The sequence below is a fragment of the Mus pahari genome, chromosome 23 (assembly GCF_900095145.1).
Source record: "Mus pahari chromosome 23, PAHARI_EIJ_v1.1, whole genome shotgun sequence".
In the NCBI taxonomy this organism is placed as follows: Eukaryota; Metazoa; Chordata; class Mammalia; order Rodentia; family Muridae; genus Mus; species Mus pahari.
In genome coordinates, this window is record NC_034612.1 from 20,343,416 (window position 1) to 20,361,527 (window position 18,112).

At 50.6% G+C, this 18,112-nt stretch overlaps 1 protein-coding gene across 1 annotated transcript in view; it reads left to right on the forward strand.

Moving 5' to 3' along the window:
• Gtf2ird1 (GTF2I repeat domain containing 1) overlaps positions 1-18,112 on the forward strand; it is a 98,882-nt gene that overhangs the window by 62,331 nt on the left and 18,439 nt on the right. Inside the window, exons 10-21 of the mRNA XM_021187183.2 lie at positions 388-413; positions 1,808-1,916; positions 3,340-3,377; positions 3,829-3,909; positions 4,546-4,635; positions 7,213-7,260; positions 7,963-8,028; positions 9,192-9,375; positions 11,884-11,933; positions 12,128-12,184; positions 14,937-15,020; positions 17,547-17,730. Of these exons, the coding sequence (XP_021042842.1) occupies positions 388-413; positions 1,808-1,916; positions 3,340-3,377; positions 3,829-3,909; positions 4,546-4,635; positions 7,213-7,260; positions 7,963-8,028; positions 9,192-9,375; positions 11,884-11,933; positions 12,128-12,184; positions 14,937-15,020; positions 17,547-17,730 (1,017 nt within the window). The remainder of the gene's footprint in view (positions 1-387; positions 414-1,807; positions 1,917-3,339; positions 3,378-3,828; positions 3,910-4,545; positions 4,636-7,212; positions 7,261-7,962; positions 8,029-9,191; positions 9,376-11,883; positions 11,934-12,127; positions 12,185-14,936; positions 15,021-17,546; positions 17,731-18,112) is intronic.

Sequence of the window (18,112 nt, forward strand, 5' to 3'; positions counted from 1 at the left end):
CCTGCCTCTGCCTCCCGAGTGCTGGGATTAAAGGCGTGCGNCACCACGCCCGGCTCTGTCTGTCTTTTGATTCAGTCCAGGATCCCAGCCCATCAGATGAGCCACCCACGTTTGGGGTAGATATTCCCTCCTCAGTCAACCTCCTCTAGAGACCCCTTCAAGAACTTGTCCAGGGGTTTGTTTTGGTGGCCATTCTGAGTCACATCAGGTTAGCAAGATGAACCGTCACTCCCCAGCTCTTGCCCACATGGGTGGTCAAACCCCACCCTCCACCCCCGCCGCCCCATGCCCTGGTCCGTGGCTCTAAGAGCCACACTGGTGGCACCTGTGGCATCTCTGACGGGAACAGCCTGCACCTTTCTCATGCTCTCTCTTCTCTCTTCCCAGGATGTTTGATGAGCGTATTTTCACAGGTAAGCGGGTACCAGCGGGCGTGATCTGGAGTTGGGCTCACCCTGTTACCTTGAGTCCTCTTCTACGTCTTGGGGTTTTATGTGGTCTCTGGGATTCCGCTGACGGGCAAACTGGAACCCTCCAGGGTTTAGAGTCTCCTTGGAGAAAACAGTAATGCCATTTGCTAAACACACAGCCAGGTTCCTTTCTGTATGTGTCTGTGTGTGTGTCTGTGTCTATGTGTGTGTCTTTGTCTGTGTGTGTGTGACCTGGTGTATATTCGTATGTGTGTGTGTATGCAAGCATGTGCCCATGTGTGTGTGTGTGTGTGTGTGTGTGTGTGTTTACCCATGTGGAGGCCAGAAGTTAACAGTGGGTGTCGTCTTCCACAGTCAATCTCTATGTTATTCTTTTGGGGGACAGATTGCTCATGATGGTGTTTTGTGTCATTGCCCTCCTAATCTCCATTATAAAAGTCACTATTTTTCCGTGAAGGCTGGGGCTCCACATCCAGGTTTTTTGAGATTGCAGGCGTCTGTATTGTATTGCCCTTGTATTCCCCTTCAGCCGTATGCAGACACGTGATCCCACTCCCACAGATAGATAAAACAACTAAGGCACAAGAGAAGTGAGGCGTTGGTGTTTCCCATAGACACGGTTCCAAAGCCTCTGCCATGACCTTGGAGAGGGACGATATCGATTGTGCCTCAGCCACCAAAAGCTGCTCAGATCTTCGGGACATGATGCACCTGAGCCTGAACCCCATTCACCCAGCAGCTTCCTAGCCTTGGCCATTGTCTGTAGGCCTCAGTTTCCCCATCAGTGACATGGAGCTAGATAGCTAGGCAGTGGTGCCTTTAACCATAGTGCTTGGGAGGCAGAGGCAGGAGGATCACTGAATTTTAGACCAGCTTGGTCCACAGAACAAGTTCCAGGACAGCCAGGGCTACCCAGAGAAACCCTGGTTTTTGTTTGTTTGTTTGTTCTCTTTTTTCCCCCCAAAGGTGATACCTACCTTCTAGTTTTTGGTTTTATTAAAGAAGAAAATGGCCCTGTGGGACAAACCTGGTGTGGGGTGCAGCCTTTCTCCCGAGGCTCTAACATGACCATGTCCTGGTAGAGAGCAGAGACACCCTTCCAGATAAGGGCAGGGTATAGGCTGATGAATTCCTGGCTGTTTCAGACACAGCCCCAAAGAAGAGATCAAATGCACATGCCACCCTCCCAGGAGTGCCCGAGAAAGGTCCTGTGGAAGCCACTGCCCAGGGATCTCCTACCAACCAGAGAGACCCTATCTTTAGGGGTTCACAGCCCACAGTCCTCCAACCTAAGGCTCCCGAATAGTGGGATTGCGGGTAGGTGCCACCACATTTGGCTGAAGAGCCATCGTTTTAAAGCCCAACTCTTCCCACAGGGAACAAGTTTACCAAAGAGCCCGTGAAGCTGGAGCCAGCTAGCCCACCAGGAGACACTTCCACGGAAGTCTGTAGGGACAGCATGCTGGACCTGGCTGGGACTGCTTGGTAAGGGTCCTCCTCTGCTCTGGGTGAGCCCTGTGTTCTGCACAGTATAGGAAGGGCTGAGGCCTGGCTCGTCCCCGTCACACCACTTGGGCACTCGGTTTCCACGTAAGAACTCCCAAGTACAGGCCTTCCAGGCCAGTGAGAGACAAAGTGGGGCAAGAGAACGTGGAGGACTAGACAATTCAGGTGTCAGTTATCTTGGGAACCTTCCTTGGTTCCTCACACTGCTTGTCCCTGTGTACATCCCACTGCCAAGTCACTGGCCCTTAACCCCTAACCCTGGCTGTGATCTGAGAGGGACAAGATCTGACCATGTGGAACACAGGTGTGGTTCAGCAATAGAGCCCCTGCCTAGAATCCCCCAGGGAGGGGCTGGGGGCGTGGCTCAGTGGTNGAGCCCCTGCCTAGAATCCCCCAGGGAGGGGCTGGGGGCGTGGCTCAGTGGTGGAACCCCTGCCTAGAATCCCCCAGTGAGGGGCTGGGGGCGTTGCTCAGCTGGCTGAGAAGATGGAGATGGAGATGGAGCCAGGGCCTTGGGAAGCTGATGCTTGATGCTAATGTAGGTTAGTGAGCCAATTCTGTGAATGCATAGGGTTCAGGATGCATGGTGTTCTTATTATTTTTGATGGGTTTTTTTTTTTTTAGCTTTTTTTATTTATTATATGTAATTACTCTGTAGCTGTCTTCAGACACTCCAGAAGAGGGAATCAGATCTTGTTACAGATGGTTATGAGCCACCATGTGGTTGCTGGGATTTGAACTCAGGACCTTTGGAAGAGCAGTCGGGTGCTCTTACCCACTGAGCCATCTCACCAGCCCTTTGATGGTTTTTTGAGTCCGGTTCTCAGTATATAGCTCTGGCTGTCCTGGAACTTCCTATGTAGACTTGGCTGTGATCTCTGGATCACAGAGATCCACCTGCCTCTGCTTCCCAAGTGCTGGGATTAAAGGCATGAGCCAGCATGCCTGGTTTAAGATGATTTTATGTGTATATGTGTGTATGTATGTGTGTGTGTGGTGTATACACCCTTTGAGTACAGATGCCCAAGACCACCAGAAGAGGGCATAGGGCACACCAGAGCTGGAGTTACAGATGTTGTGAACCCACCATGTGGGTGCTGGGAACCATACTTGGGTCCTCTGCAAGAGCAGCAAGCCTTTAACTGCTGAGCCCGCTCACCTTAGTTGGGTTTTCTGAAGCAGACTCTGTTGAACTCGGAGCAGTCCTCCTGAGTCTGTCTCTCAGGTCCTGAGGTCAAAATGGGGCCTGCAGCAGTCAGATTTGGAGGCTGGTTTTGTTTTTTTTTGTTTGTTTGTTTTTTTGGTTTTTTTTTTTTTTTTTGAAATGAGGGCAGAACTGTCCTGGGCCAGGTGGCTCGGGACCAGATCGACACTGGGTCATATGCACCTTCCTTTCTCTCAGGTCAGACATGAGCAGCGTCTCTGAAGACTGTGGGCCAGGTGAGAAGCTGTGGGACTCCCTTGTATATATTCTGTGGCCACCAGTCCCCAACTGACAGCCTGAAAGAAACCAGCCCAGGCTGTGAACCCACAGTAATTGCGATAGTTCTCTACCCATGGCCATGCCCCTGCCCCAAGAATTGCATTGCAAGCAGCAGAACATGCTGGGAACTCTCCCTAACCCTGCATCACCCCTGCCTACCCTGGGTCTGTAGATACACACTCCACCTTCACCCCATGGACTCTTTACAGTAGAGGAACCTAGCTTGGCTTGAGTTTTTCCAAAGGCTCATCTGGCCCTTTGCGGCCTGGGCAGGAGGCAAGGAACCAATGGCTTTTTCTTAGTTGTTCACTGTCAGTTCGCAGACATGAGAATATTCTGGAAAGTCTTGCCTCTGTATGGGCATGTTCATGCCCCTGCCTGACTGAGTCCTTCTTGTTCTCTTTGCAGGAACCTCAGGAGAGATAGGAATGTTGAGGCCCATCAAAATCGAGCCAGAGGAGCTGGACATTATTCAGGTTACTGTCTCAGGTAAGACCTACATCAAAGGACTGTTGGTGTTCCTGTTCGTGGCCAGACATGTTGGCAGAAGCTGTGCTGCTCTGCAGCCCAGTGCTTATTCCATCAGGCTAAGTGCTCTGCCACTGAGCCACACCCCCAGCCCCTCACTGGGGGATTCTAGGCCCACACCCCCAGCCCCTCACTGGGGGATTCTAGGCAGGGGCTCTACCAGTATGCCATGCCCCCAGCCCCTCACTGGGGGATTCTAGGCAGGGGCTCTACCAGTATGCCACGCCCCCAGCCCCTCACTGGGGGATTCTAGACAGGGGCTCTACCACTATGCCACGCCCCCCGCCCCTCACTGGGGGATTCTAGGCAGGGGCTCTACCACTATGCCACACCCCTTTCTCACTTTTTATTTTGAGATAGGATCTGATTCCTGAACCCGATCTGTAGCCCAGGGAGACCCCAAAGCTTTCAGTCCTGCTACTTCACCTTCTTGAGAACCCAAGTCACCAGGTCACAGGCTGTTCCATCTCTGACTGCATGGATCTCTTTTAGAATCGTGACCTGTAGACCGGCTTGGCTGGCCCATTAGGACCTCTAAGGGACCATGGTAGTCGGGACATGTAAAAGACGCCTGCATCATTCAGAGTTTCCTTTTAGATCCTTCACCTACCTCTGAGGAGATGACTGACTCGCTACCTGGGCATCTGCCCTCAGAGGATTCCGGTTATGGAATGGAAATGCCAGCTGGTAAGAGGTGGGCTGGGGCAGGCCATGCTGGGGACCTGCCACCCTGGGGAGCCACAGGGAGGGACAGGTGGGTTGGGAAGCCCTTGCCTTTGTTAGAGAAGACTCAACACACATGGGGTGTGTGAAACCATCCCTGTCTGTGACTTGGGATGTGTCTTGAACTTTGAAATATTTGCACTTGATGAGGTGCTTGGAGCTGGGCGTGGTGGCGCATGCCTTTAATCCCAGCACTAGGGAGGCAGAGGCAGGCGGATCTTGAGGTGTTCAACGCCAGTCTGGTCTACACAGTGAGTTCCAGGATAGCCAGGTAGCCAGAGTAATGTGGAGTCTCAACAGTAAAAGGGGGAGGGGTGTTGTTGTTGCTGGTGGGGCCCCCTGAATCCACATGTCAGTTCCTTTGTTAGAGGTTGAAGCACTTTAGCAGACCGACAGCATAGCATGTTTAAGGGGCTGGGTTCCATACCTAGCATCACAGGGTGTGAAAAATCAACACATGAATATAAAACTCTGTGAACAAGCCAAACACCATGGAGCATTAATCCCAGCACTTGTTGGGATAGAGACAGGAAGGTCAGAAGTTCAAGGTCAGCCTTCGCTGCATAGCAAGTTCTAGGCTACATGAGACCCTGTTTTAAAACACCAAAAATGGGGGTTAGAGTTGGTTCATCCGGTAAAAGCCCTTGTCACACAACCTTGTGACCTAGTTTAGTCTCTCAGACTCCCATGAGAGAATGGACACCTGAAAATTGTCCTGTGACCACCACCTACATCTGCCCTCCTTATACATACATGTAAAGAAATAAAACACACTCAATTAAAACTTGTTTTTGAAATGTGCCAGGCTGGCTGGCTGCTTGCCTGCCCATATATGAGGCCCTGGGTTCCATCCCCAGCGTCACATACATTGGGTGTGGTACCACATGCCCGATAATCCCAGCACCTGGGAGGAGGAAATGAAGAGGACTAGGAAATCAGCTTCGGTCATAGAGAATTCAAGACCAGCCAGAGGTATATGAGAGCCTGTCTCAAAAGAATGAGAGCTGGAGAATTGTTTCAGAGGTTAAAGGATGAGAATGTCGGACTCTCTGGAGCTGGAGTTACAAACAGTTGTGAGCCCACTGATACACATGCCGAGACCTGAACTCCAGGCTCCTGGTAAAGCCGTAACTCCTTCTAACCCCTTAGCCATCTCCCCAGCCCCACTTACTTTATCTTAGACAAATAACCTAAGGTGTGCTGGGTACCAAACCCAAAGCCTTACACATCCAGGCAAGCCTCTCCAATTGATCTGCATCCTCAGCCGTGTGTGTGTGTGTGTGTGTGTGTGTGTGTGTGTGTGTGTACACGCGCGCACACGAGCATGTGCGTGTGTGCGAGCATGTGCGTGTGTGTGCATGCACGTACGCGCACACTTGTATGTGTGTTTCTTTTTATAAATTCTGAGCTAGGACCACACTGTGTTGGGCAGCTAGTCCTGAACTGGCCTCAAACCTGCCTCAGCCCCCCAAGTTGCTGGGACGAGTATCCTTGTTTTATTTCTTTTACGTGATCACATACATTGATAAAAAGCAGTGTGGGGGAGGGAAGGGTTTATTTGACCCACCGGCCCCAGGTACATTGCAGGGGAGTCCATTAAGCCTTAAAGCCTCTGGTGGGATCAGTCACATCCCTCGTCAAGAGCAGTGAGAATGGACACTCCTCATGCTCGCTCTGTTTTACAACTGAGGACCCTGGGGATGTGGCCATGCCCTTTCAGCCTGGCTCTTCCCACCCATGTTAGATTAACATAATCAATTCAGTCCTCTACAGACATGCCCACAGGCCCATTAGATTTAAGGGAATCCTTACTGAGGTTGTCTAACCCCTAGTCATTCAAAATACCAAAACATGGAGGCCCTGCTGAAAAAGCACTTTTTAGGTGGAGCCAGCAAGTCAAGCTAACCATCACAGCTGCTGTGCATCGCCTTGGACTTTGAGACAGGTTCTTGCTACGTAGAGCAGGCTATCCTGCAACCCATAGTCCCCCTGCCTCAGCCTTCCCGTGTGGGAGTATGCCACAATGCACAGCCTTTATACTGTAAATATATGAGACCGTGTTCGTGTCTCTAATGCATTTTTTTGGTGCTGGGAATGGAACCCAAGGCCCAAATGCATGCTGTGCAAATGCACTGTTGCTGGACTGCTGAGCGGCTGCTGGGCTGCACCCCAGACATTCAGCTTTTTTATTTTTAGATAAAGTCTCACTGTGCAGCTTAGGCTGGTCTCAAACTCAGAAACCTGCAACCTCAGACTCTGAGTTCCTAAGATCACAGGTGTGGGCCTCCCCACTCTGGATCCTGGTGCATTAACTTCTGTCGCACCAGGAGAAGGGGCCCTGTTCTTATTCTTCTGTGAGCTCCTCAGTGTCTAGAATAGAGGGGCTGCAGGCTGCTGCCTGCAGGGGTCCATAGAGGAAGATTATAAGTCTCCATTTGATAGGCATCTGTGTGTCCTGGTCCCAGGCTCTTTGGCCTGGCTTTCCCTCCTCCAGTTGAGTTTCCTGGGCAATGTTTCCTAACGTCCTCTGTTTTCTCATAGACAAAGGCCCCAGTGAGGAACCGTGGTCAGAAGAGAGGCCAGCGGAAGGTGAGGCCCTGCCTGTATCCCATAATTCCCTCTCTTGCCCCAGAGGAATCCTCCCTTCTACTCCATTATCTCTCTCCAACACCCTGAATTTATTTAGGTTGGGAGACCCATGTGAGGTGTACCAGGTGGGAGAAAGTTCTAGACTGTGTTAGAATGACAGGCATCCGTCAGAATAAAGTTTTAGCTTAGACTTATATGCACATATCTAGCTGACTTCCATGAAGGATTGTAAGCTCAGTTAGGCCCCTCAGCTTCCTGAGCAAGATATTAGGCTTCAATATATAAAACTAGCTTTCTGTGTAGAAGATACACTAAGAAAAATTGCTTTTCCCCCTCTCTGTTGAGCAAAAGACAGTGTAGGTGGTAATCCTGTTTATCACTAGCATGTCTGCCCCGAGAATAAAACAGCCTTTTATTGAATTTCACTTTGTAGAACACAGCTTGATATAGGTCAGATACCTGTAATTAGGAAGTGTTTCCTGCCCCCTGGTGGCAGTGAATGCAAATTACAGGCTTGCTTTGCACCCACTAACTAGGTATGGAAAATCCAGAAAAGTACAGGCGTGGGTAGAGCTGCCTTTTTCTTTGTTCCGTTTGAAAGTCTCACCACAAGGTCATTTCTGGTGCCTCCAGAGCTGGGGTGTAAGTGAAGCAGCAAGTTTCTGTACCCAGGAAACTCAGCACACTGCCTTTCTCTTCCAGAGAGCCCTGGTGACGTGATCCGGCCCCTACGGAAGCAGGTGGAGATGCTGTTCAACACGAAATATGGTGAGTACGGAAAGGGGCGGGCCTCTAGGACAGAGACAGAGACAGAGACAGGGTTGGGAGTCACCTTCAGGATGGGTACACTTAACTGACTGGTCCATATAGTTCCCCCGTGGCAGCAGCCTCCGGCCGAGGAGCCCACGCTGCTGGCCTGTTGGTGCGCACACTTCCTCCAGACCATTCCCTGGCTCGAGTGCTCTCAGCCTCAGCCACAGGCCTCGTGGACAGCTGTAGGCCTTCCTGGAAATTCACAGCAAGAAATGGCTTCCTCCGGAATCCAGAAGAGTGGGGGTGTGACTCGGTGGTACAGTGTTTTCTTAGAACCCACCAGGGGCGTGGTTCAGAGGGTGAAAGCCCATTCATATAATCTTCTCATGAGGGGTAGAGATGGAGCTCAGTGGTAGAGCCCTTGCCTAGAATCCCCCAGTGAGGGGCTGGGGCGTGGCTCAGTGGTAGAGCCCTTGCCTAGAATCCCCCAGGGAGGGGCTGGGGCGTGGCCCAATGTTAGAGCCCCTGCCTAGAATCCCCCAGGGAGGGGCTGGGGATGAGACTCTGCAGTGAAGTGCTTGTTTAGCGCATGTAATGCCCTGGATTCCATTCCTAGCCCTAAGGTAAAATAAGGAAGAGTCCAGGAAAGAGAATGAGATTAAAGAAGCCTGCTTTCTTTGGCTCCTTGAATTTGCCAGGTGCTGGCTTCTCACTCCATCTCTCATCCCTTCTTTACACTGCCCTTGTACCCTAAGACCCGTTTTACAAATAAGGACATACGACGTTGATGGCAGCCATGATTAGACTACTCAGGGGCAGAGAACCTCAGACAAGCCTCATCCTAGGTCTGGCATGCCAATGGGGCCGTGTGAAGGTTCAGGGGTTTTGAAGGCAGTGGGGTGGGTAGGGGAGAACAGCAGTCACCTCCCAGCAATACTCTATGCTCTGAAGGCTTGAGTGAAGAGCGGCTTTGGGGCTCACATTCCTGGGCTGTATGCCTCCAGACACACCAGGACTTTTATTCTGCCTGCCGACTAGGTGTGTTTTTCTCTCCTCTGGCAAGTTGATAGGGGTCAGCTGAGTGCTGTCTCTAAAGCCCCGCCACCTGTAGGTTGCACAGAGAGATGGGGGCAGGGATGGGGGTCCCAGGTTGCCTCACGGCAACCGTGTATTTGCAGCCAAAGCCATTGGTACCTCAGAGCCGGTCAAGGTGCCCTACTCCAAGTTCCTGATGCACCCAGAGGAGCTGTTCGTACTGGGACTGCCTGAAGGCATCTCTCTTCGGAGACCCAACTGCTTTGGGATTGCCAAGCTGCGGAAGATTCTGGAAGCTAGCAACAGCATCCAGTTTGTCATCAAGAGGTAAGGTCTCGGCTGGGTGTTCCAGGCTAGCCAAGGATACATAGTAAGACCTTGTCTCAAAACACAACAAACAGAAATTTATAAGTAGTGTGGGCTTGAGGGTGGGGCCAGGGAGATGACTCGGCCAGTAAGGGCGTTTGTCCTTTAGCTTGATGGACCTGAGGGTTGGTCTTTGGATAACTGGTTCTCAGCCTGAGGGTAATGACCCCACAGGCACGGTTAGGGGTGGGGTGGGAAGATGGCGGGGGAGGGGGCTTCCAAAAGACCCTTTTACAGAGGTTGCCTAAGACGGTGAGAAAGCACAGATATTTACATTATGATTTATAATAATAGCAAAATTGTAAAGTTGCAGCGAACATAATGTTATAGTTGATGGTCACCACCACAACATGAGGGTCGAAGCATTAGGAAGATGGAGATCCACTGCCTCAGACCCAAACTGTGGAAGAAAAGAACTAACTACCTCAAATTGTCTTCAAACCTTGACATATGTGTCATGGCCTGTATGCCACATACACACACACAAACACAAAATAAATAAATGTAACCAAGAAAGGGCTGGTGAAGCCAGGCGTGGTGGTGCATGACTTTAATCCTACCACTCGGGAGGCAGATTTCTGAGTTCGAGGCCAGCCTGGTCTACAAAGTGAGTTCCAGGACAGCCTAGGCTATACAGAGAAACCCTGTCCCGAAAAAAAAAGGGGCGGGGGGGCTGGTGAAATAGTGTCTTAGTTAGGGTTTTACTGCTGTGAACAGACACCAGGACCAAGGTGTCTTTTTTAAAGGACAACATTTAATTAGGGCTGGCTTACAGGTTCAGAGGTTCAGTCCATTATCATCAAGGTAGGAACATGGCAGCATCCAGGCAGGCATGGTGCAGGAGAAGCTGTGAGTTCTGCATCTTTATCTGAAGGCTGCTGGGAGAATACTCACTTACAGGAAGCTAGGATTAGGGTCTGAAAGCAGCACACACCCACAGTGACACACCCACTCCGACAAGGCCACGCCTCCCAATAGTGCCACTTCCTGGGCCAAACACATCCTAACCATCACAAATGGCCTGGCAGGTGAAGGTGCTTGCTTCCAGGCCTGGTGACTTGAGTTCAGTCCCTGGGCCCACGTGGTAGAGGAGACTCTGACCTCCACTTGTGAGCTATCGCCTGCATGTACATGCGTGCCCATGCAATGTTTTTTTTTTTTTTAATTAAGTTAAAAAAGAAGCCGGGTGTGGTGGCACACGCCTTTTAGCCCACCACTCAGGAGGCAGAGGCAGGCAGATTTCTGAGTTCGAGGCCAGCCTGGTCTACAGAGTGAGTTCCAGGACAGCCAGACCCACCAGGGCACGCACCATCAGCACTCCGAAATAGCTCCAAGATTGCAAAGACTTCTTTCTTTTTTTATTTACTATGGTTTTGATTTTACTGGGTTTGGGTTTGTAGGCTTTTGGTGTTTTTTGTTTGTTTGTTTTTAAGATAGGCTCATGCTTTCTTTTTTATTTATTTATTTATTATATGTAAGTACACTGTAGCTGTCTTCAGACACTCCAGAAGAGGGCGTCAGATCTTGTTATGGATGGTTGTGAGCCACCGTGTGGTTGCTGGGATTTGAACTCAGGACCTTCAGAAGAGCAGTCGGGTGCTCTTACCCACTGAGCCATCTCACCAGCCCCTCGTGCTTTCTATATCTAGCTCTGGATACTCTGGAAATCACTGTGTAGCTCAGGCTGACCCAAGTGATCCTCCTGCCTCAGCCTCCCAAGGGCTCTGGGATTATAGCTGCAGGCCACTGTGGCCTGCTGACTCTAAATTCGAACTGGGTGTGGCAGTTTCTAACTATATAGCAGCAGGAGGGAGGCTGAGGCAGGAGGATGCAGAGCAGCAGCTCTCAACCTTCCTAATGCAGTGACCCCATAATGCTGCAGTGACCCCCAGCCATAGAATTCTTTTCATTGTTACTTCATAACTGTAACATTGTTACTGTTATGAGTCACAATGTAAATATCTGTGTTTTCCAATGGTCTCAGGTGACTCTCCCCCCAAGTGTTGCGACCCCGAGGTTCACACGATACCGGCATCTCAGCAACAAAAACAAAACAGGAGAGATGCTTTAGAGGTGGCTCAGTCACTAAAACAGAAGCCTGAGGAGCTGAGTTCAAATCCCCGTGCCCAAAGTTATGGTACTTTTACAGTACTGGTAACCCCCCAGTTCCACGCGTCATTTCCCATACATACATGCTGTGTGTTCCAATGCTAGGCAGTAGGGATTGGATGGAGTCCAAAACAGGGCATCGGCCAGCCCAGGATTTGGAGAAATTCTCAGAGCGCAGAGCTGTTAACAGCTCCAGTCTCCAGGATGGCTCCTCCAGTCTGGCAAGGACCTTAATTCTATGTTGGTCATGGATAGGAAAGCCCATTGCACAGATCTGTACACTGAGGCCCAGAGGTGCCAGCTACACAGCCCTGGTGCGCGTGGACAGACCTCACTAATGGAACTGGTTATGTTTTCTAGACCCGAACTGCTCACTGACGGGGTCAAAGAATCTGTTCTGGACACTCAAGGTACCTGGGCATGGGGGAGACACAGGTGGATGCGGGAGGGCATCAAGTCTCTGCCATACCCCCTCCTGATGCCCCTGTCCTATCCCCCACCCTAGGCATTTCCCCACTGCCCCTGTCGGGTTTGCCCCCTCGATGTCACCTGGGACCCCGGGTGCTCCCTCCTCACCTGCCTTCTCTCCCCACCCCACCCCCAGAGAGGGACTCCTGGGACCGTCTTGTGGACGAGACCCCGAAGAGACAGGGCCTTCAAGGTAAGTTTAGGCCCATATAAGTTTAGGCATTCCAGAAGCATGACCTTGTCTAGCTTTCGAGGGGGAGGGGTGACAGTGGAAGTGGAAAGAGGCTGGACCCCACCCATGGGCTCCAGGGTATCCGACTGGGCACTAGGGCCAGACTCTAGCCTGGTGTCTCTGAGTTAGACTCTGGCTGTCAGTAGGCAGACAGCCAGGCACAGGACTCCAGTGCTGTCTATTCTGTCTGGTAGTAGTAGCAATGCTATCTATCTATAGTCATTCATCAACCCAGCTTTCTTGGGTTTTTTGTTTTGTTTTAACAAAATCTCAATCATTCTATTTTACCAATGACGACCTGGGAGCCAGATGCTGGAGTGAAAGTCTGCTAGCTCAGAGGCAAAAAGAGCACTCAGTTGACCTCCGTCCTCAGCTCACATCCCAGCACGAGTCCCCTCTCTCACACCTTCTCAAAAGACCTCCTTAAAGGGTCTGAAGAGATGGCCCAGTGGTTAAGAGCACTCACTGGTCTTCCGGAGAACCTGAGTTCAATTCCCAGCTACCAGTTCCAGTGGATCTGAGACCCTCACACAGACACATATGCAGGCAAAACATCAGTGCACATAAAATAAGGGCTGGAGAGATGGCTCAGCGGTTAAGAGCACTGACTGCTCTTCCAGAGGTCCTGAGTTCAATTCCCAGCAACCACATGGTGACTCAGCCATCTGTAATGAGATCTGGTGCCCTCTTCTGGTGTGTCTTAAGATAGCGACAGTGCACTCACATATATAAATAAATCTTTAATAAAAAATTATTTTAAAACACGCACATAAAATCAAAATAAAGTGTTTATCCCTTCAATGCACATAAAATAAAAATAAGTAAATAATTGTCTCTTTTACTGCCCATGCCTCTATCATATCATATCATGTCCTCCTGACTCCCTCTTACTCTCTGTGGTTTTTTTCTTAATAATCCTATGTTATGTTCACTTCCTGTCAACTGGTTGCTTGCTCTGCCTCTTGACCTATGGTTGACTTTATTTAATCCTGTTTAGAATATTCAAGCAGAAAGTTCTAGGATTAAAAGAGTGTGCTAAGGCTAGGCTACACCACAACTAATAATGAGTGTTTCCAGTCATTCCACACAATCTTGGGGTTTGAGGTGTGATCAAACATCTCGCAACATAGTTCTTATTACTCTGAAATCAGAGGAGCGGACAGTGGCGATGGAGAGCCACAAAGGCAGGAAGGAAGGCGAGCGGTGGAACATGGGGAAATGCTATAGGAGGACTTGTAGCTGGACCACGGAGCATGCCCCTGGCAAGGAAGTCCCATCCTGGTACCGCTGACCTGAGAGGCCAGCCAACATCCTTCTATAGGGATGCGGTTGAGGGCCTAATACATCCTAAGAGTGTGCAGCTTAGAGCGCTAGTGGGCGTGGCTAATGCGAATCCCAGGATGACCACCAAGTGACCTCTCCATGGTCGCCATGCTTCTGAGGAGTCAAGAGAGGTAGCAGTGGCCAATGCTGAAGGTAGAAGAGCTGACAGGGATAGGAACCAAATCCTGGGACTGGCTCCCAGTCGCCTCAGCCCTCGCTCCTCCCACATTCTACAGCGAGGGGAATTTGCTTATCTTTCCTTGCCCTACAGCCAGCCCTTAGCAGACTGAGAATGTCACCAGGAGTGCATAGGAAGCACCAGAGGTCATTTCCTTCTTCCCCTGCCATCCATACCCATTCTCTCCTAAGGCCAGGACAGGATGTAACCCCTCAGAGGTCAAGGATGCAGTTGTGACATGCTGGCACCTGGTGGTCCTTAATCAGAACTACTTCAGAATGGTAGAGCCCTTGCCTAGAGTCCTCCCCACCCTGTGAGGAAATATGGCAACAGAGCAAGAGCCCCTGCCTAGAATCCCCCGGGGAGGGGCTGGGGGCGTGGCTCAGTGGTAGAGCCCCTGCCTAGAATCCCCCAGGGAGGGGCTGGGGGCGTGGCTCAGTGGTAGAGCCCCTGCCTAGAATTCTCCAGGGAGGGACTGGGGGCGTGGCTCAGTGGTAGAGCCCCTGCCTAGACTCCCCAAGGGAGGGGCTGGGGGCGTGGCTCAGTAGTAGAGCTCCTGCCTAGAATCCCCCAGGGAGGGGCTGGGGGCGTGGCTCAGTGGTAGAGCCCCTGCCTAGAATCCCCCAGGGAGGGGCTGGGGGCGTGGCTCANCTAGAATCCCCCAGGGAGGGGCTGGGGGCGTGGCTCAGTGGTAGAGCCCCTGCCTAGAATCTCCCAGTGAGGGGCTGGGGGTGTGGCTCAGTGTTAGAGTATTTCTGAGTGATCTGCAAGGCTCTGGGCTCTGTCTCTTGTACCACAAAATAATCAATAGCTCCTGGTGTAGTGGACACTGCTATTCTGCCCCTCTGTCTCCATGAGGTCTTCGAAGACTTCACTCCAACTCCCACGCGGCTGAGGACACAGAAACCCCCTCCCTCTGGTGTCTCACCTCTGGGTTTATTTATTCGTTTGTTAGTTTTCAAATGTCAACAATTAGCTTAATTTTCGTCTTGTTGCTGTTGTCGCAACAGTGTGAGTCCTTCCAGGAAATCAGAAAACACACACACAGATTCTCATGAAGACTGGGTCTAAAGGACTCTGAGGGTCCCACTCCAAAGATCTGCTAATTGCCAGACAAGAAGTTCCCTGTAATTAGGAAGTCATTTTCCTGTAAAAGTCACCAAGTGCCTTTTAATGTAATAGCCTCTGTCCATAATTGTATTCACTTCACAGAAAATTACAACACCAGACTCTCGCGGATCGACATTGCCAACACACTTAGAGAACAAGTCCAAGACCTGTTTAACAAGAAATACGGTGAGTTACAGGCAGGGGTCAGGTGGAGGGAGAGGGGTGGGTATCTTTCTGCCTGTGCCAACTTCACACTTGGCAAGGAGGTTGATGTATATTTTAGGTATTTCTTCGCTTGGTTTTTTAGCGTATTTATTGTGTGTACAGGCATGTATGTGGGTGCATACATTCCCCATCACCAGTGTGGTCAGACTGGAGAAGGTGCTTCCTTCTACCATGTGGGTCCTGGGAATCAAATTCAATGTGCCAGGTTTGATGGCAACCACCTTGGTGCGCCGAGTCATCCTACTAGCTCTCTCATATTTCTTGAGCATCTATTATTTGCCAAGCACTGAGGGCATGGGGTCCCAGAAAACAAGCCCAGTGTGGGATGTGGTTGGTGGTGTGTTCCTGTAACTTTATCACTTGGCTATGACAGAAGGATTGCTCTGAGTTCCAGGTCTGGCATGAACTACAGAGTAAGATTTTGTTGAGAGACAAATAGAGAACGTGTGTAGATGCTAGCTGATGAGGTGGCTTGCAAGGTATAGGTGCTTACTGCCGAGCCTGATGACCAGAGTTCGATTCCTAGACCCCACGTAGTGAAAAGGGAAAGCCAACTGCTGCAGTATCACCCTCTTGCCTCTACTGTATGCACCGTGGGGTGTGCACACACAGGTGCTCAGTCACACACACACACACACACAAATGAAGATGTCATTTAAAACTCTTTAATAGAGGCTGGGGTATGGCTCTGTTGATAACTGCTTCCTAAGCATGTGTAGAGCCCTGGGCTCCATCCATGACACCGCATAAACTGGGTATGTTAGCAGAATTCTAGGCAGGGGCTCTACCACTGAGCCACGCCCCCAGCCCCTCCCTGGGGGATTCTAGGCAGGGGCTCTACCACTGAGCCACGCCCCCAGCCCCTCCCTGGGGGATTCATGACACTCAGGAGGTAGAGGCAGGCAGATCAGAAGTTCAAAACCAGCCAGGAGGTGGTGGCATACACCCTTTTCATTTTATTTTATTGAGATTTATTTATTTTCTGTATACAAGTACACTGTTGCTGTCTTCAGACACACTAGAAGAGGGCATCAGATCCCATTACAGATGGTTGTGAGCCACCGTGTGGCTACTGGGAATTGAACTCAGGACCTCTGGGAGAGCAGGCAGTGCTCCTAACCGCTGAGCCATCTCTCCAGCCCCTGATGGTGCACACCTTTAATCAAGAAAGAAGGAAGGAAGGACTTCAAAGCCATCCTCAGCTACATAGTTGGTTGGAAGTCAGCCTGAGCTACATGAGATCCTGTCTCAAACAAAACTTAAGAATTGCTGGTGAGGGCGAGGGACTGGAGAGACTGCTCTCCTAGAGGCCCTGAGTTCAACTCCCAGCAACCACATGGTGGCTCACAACCATCTGTAATAGTATCTGATGCCCTCTGGTGTGTCTGAAAACAGCGACAGTGTACTCATAGAAAATAAATAACTCTTTATTTAAAAAAAAAAAAAAAAGAGAGAGAGAGAGAGAGACATAGGGCTAGGCGGTGGTGGCACATGCCTTTAATCCCAGCACTTGGGAGGCAGAGGAAGGCAGATTTCTGAGTTTGAGGCCAGCCTGGTCTACAGAGTGAGTTCCAGGACAGCCAGAACTATACAAAGAAACCCTGTCTCAAAAACCAAGAGAGAGGGAGAGGGAGAGGAGAGGAGAGAAAGAAAGATATGCTGGTGAGGATGGAGAGGTGGCTCAGCCATTAGCATTGGCTTCCTTTGGTTTTCATCACCCACATGGTGGGTCACAACCATTTGTAACTCTAGTCTCAGGGGAACTGATATCCCTTTCTGGACTCCAAAAACACCAGGCCATGCACATGGTGCACAGACATACAGGCAGATCAAAGACCCATACACAATTAATTAATTAAAAGACTTTGTACGTAGAGGAGCTAGGCGTGATGGTATATGCCTTTAATCCCAGAACTAAGAGGCAGAGGCTGGTAGATCTCTGCTTGAGACTAGCCTGGTCTACATAGGAAGTCCCAGGCTAGCCAAGGCTACATAGTAAGACCCTGTCTCAGAAGAAATGGGGAGAAAGGAGAAAGGGAAGGGACCTGAGGCCAGGTAGACAGTGGTCCCTGGGATCCAGACAGCACCCTGGCTGCCTTTTCGTACCTTCTTCCCTGCTGGGTGGAGAACACCTAGTCATTCCCTGGGTCAGCTTCCTAAGGCTGACTCTGAATATGAATACCTCGGTCTGGGGAAGAGCTGATGTTTCCAGGGCTCCCATCCAGGAGACAGATCCCCAGTGGTACAGCCTAGAGGCTGAGAAATATTAAGCGTTGCCTTAACCCAGTACCAGGAGCCATGTATTCGAGGCCCACCCAGCGTGGATTCTCACTCTGCATAGTACACATACTATTAATCTCCACATACAACTTCTCCCATCTTCCACAAAGGTCCTGAGCCCTCTGGGAGAGAAGCTCCCAGACTCCTCTTGCTCAGCCTGTTCTACCTGTTGCTCCTGACTGGTACAACTGCCTTTCTCCTATCCAGGTGAAGCTCTGGGCATCAAATACCCCGTGCAGGTGCCCTACAAGCGAATCAAAAGCAATCCAGGCTCAGTAATCATCGAAGGCCTGCCCCCCGGGATCCCATTCCGCAAACCCTGCACCTTTGGCTCCCAGAACCTGGAAAGGATTCTCTCTGTGGCTGACAAGATCAAGTTCACGGTCACCAGGTATTTGATGAGGAAGAGCTCAGACTAGCCTGGCTGGGATTGGGAGCCGACTCCAGAAGTTCCTATAGTAGGGGTGTTGGAGAGGGACTACAGCTAGCCAGTCGAGCTTGCTCCGTGTTGGGTGAAAAAAACTCTGCTCAAAAAGGAAACGAAGAAAAGTAGACTGATGAAGGAAGATTCTGGAAGGTGACCTTTGGCATGCATGTGTACACGTAAACAAGACTACTTCTCTCCCCCCACCCCCAATACACATGCTCACATGGTACAGAGCCCCAAAACAGGCCTCCCATCCCAGCACACAGGAAGCAGAGGCAGGAAGGTTATGGGTTAGTTAGCCCTGCCTTCATAATTAGACCCTTTCTTTTTTTTTGTTTTTTTTTTT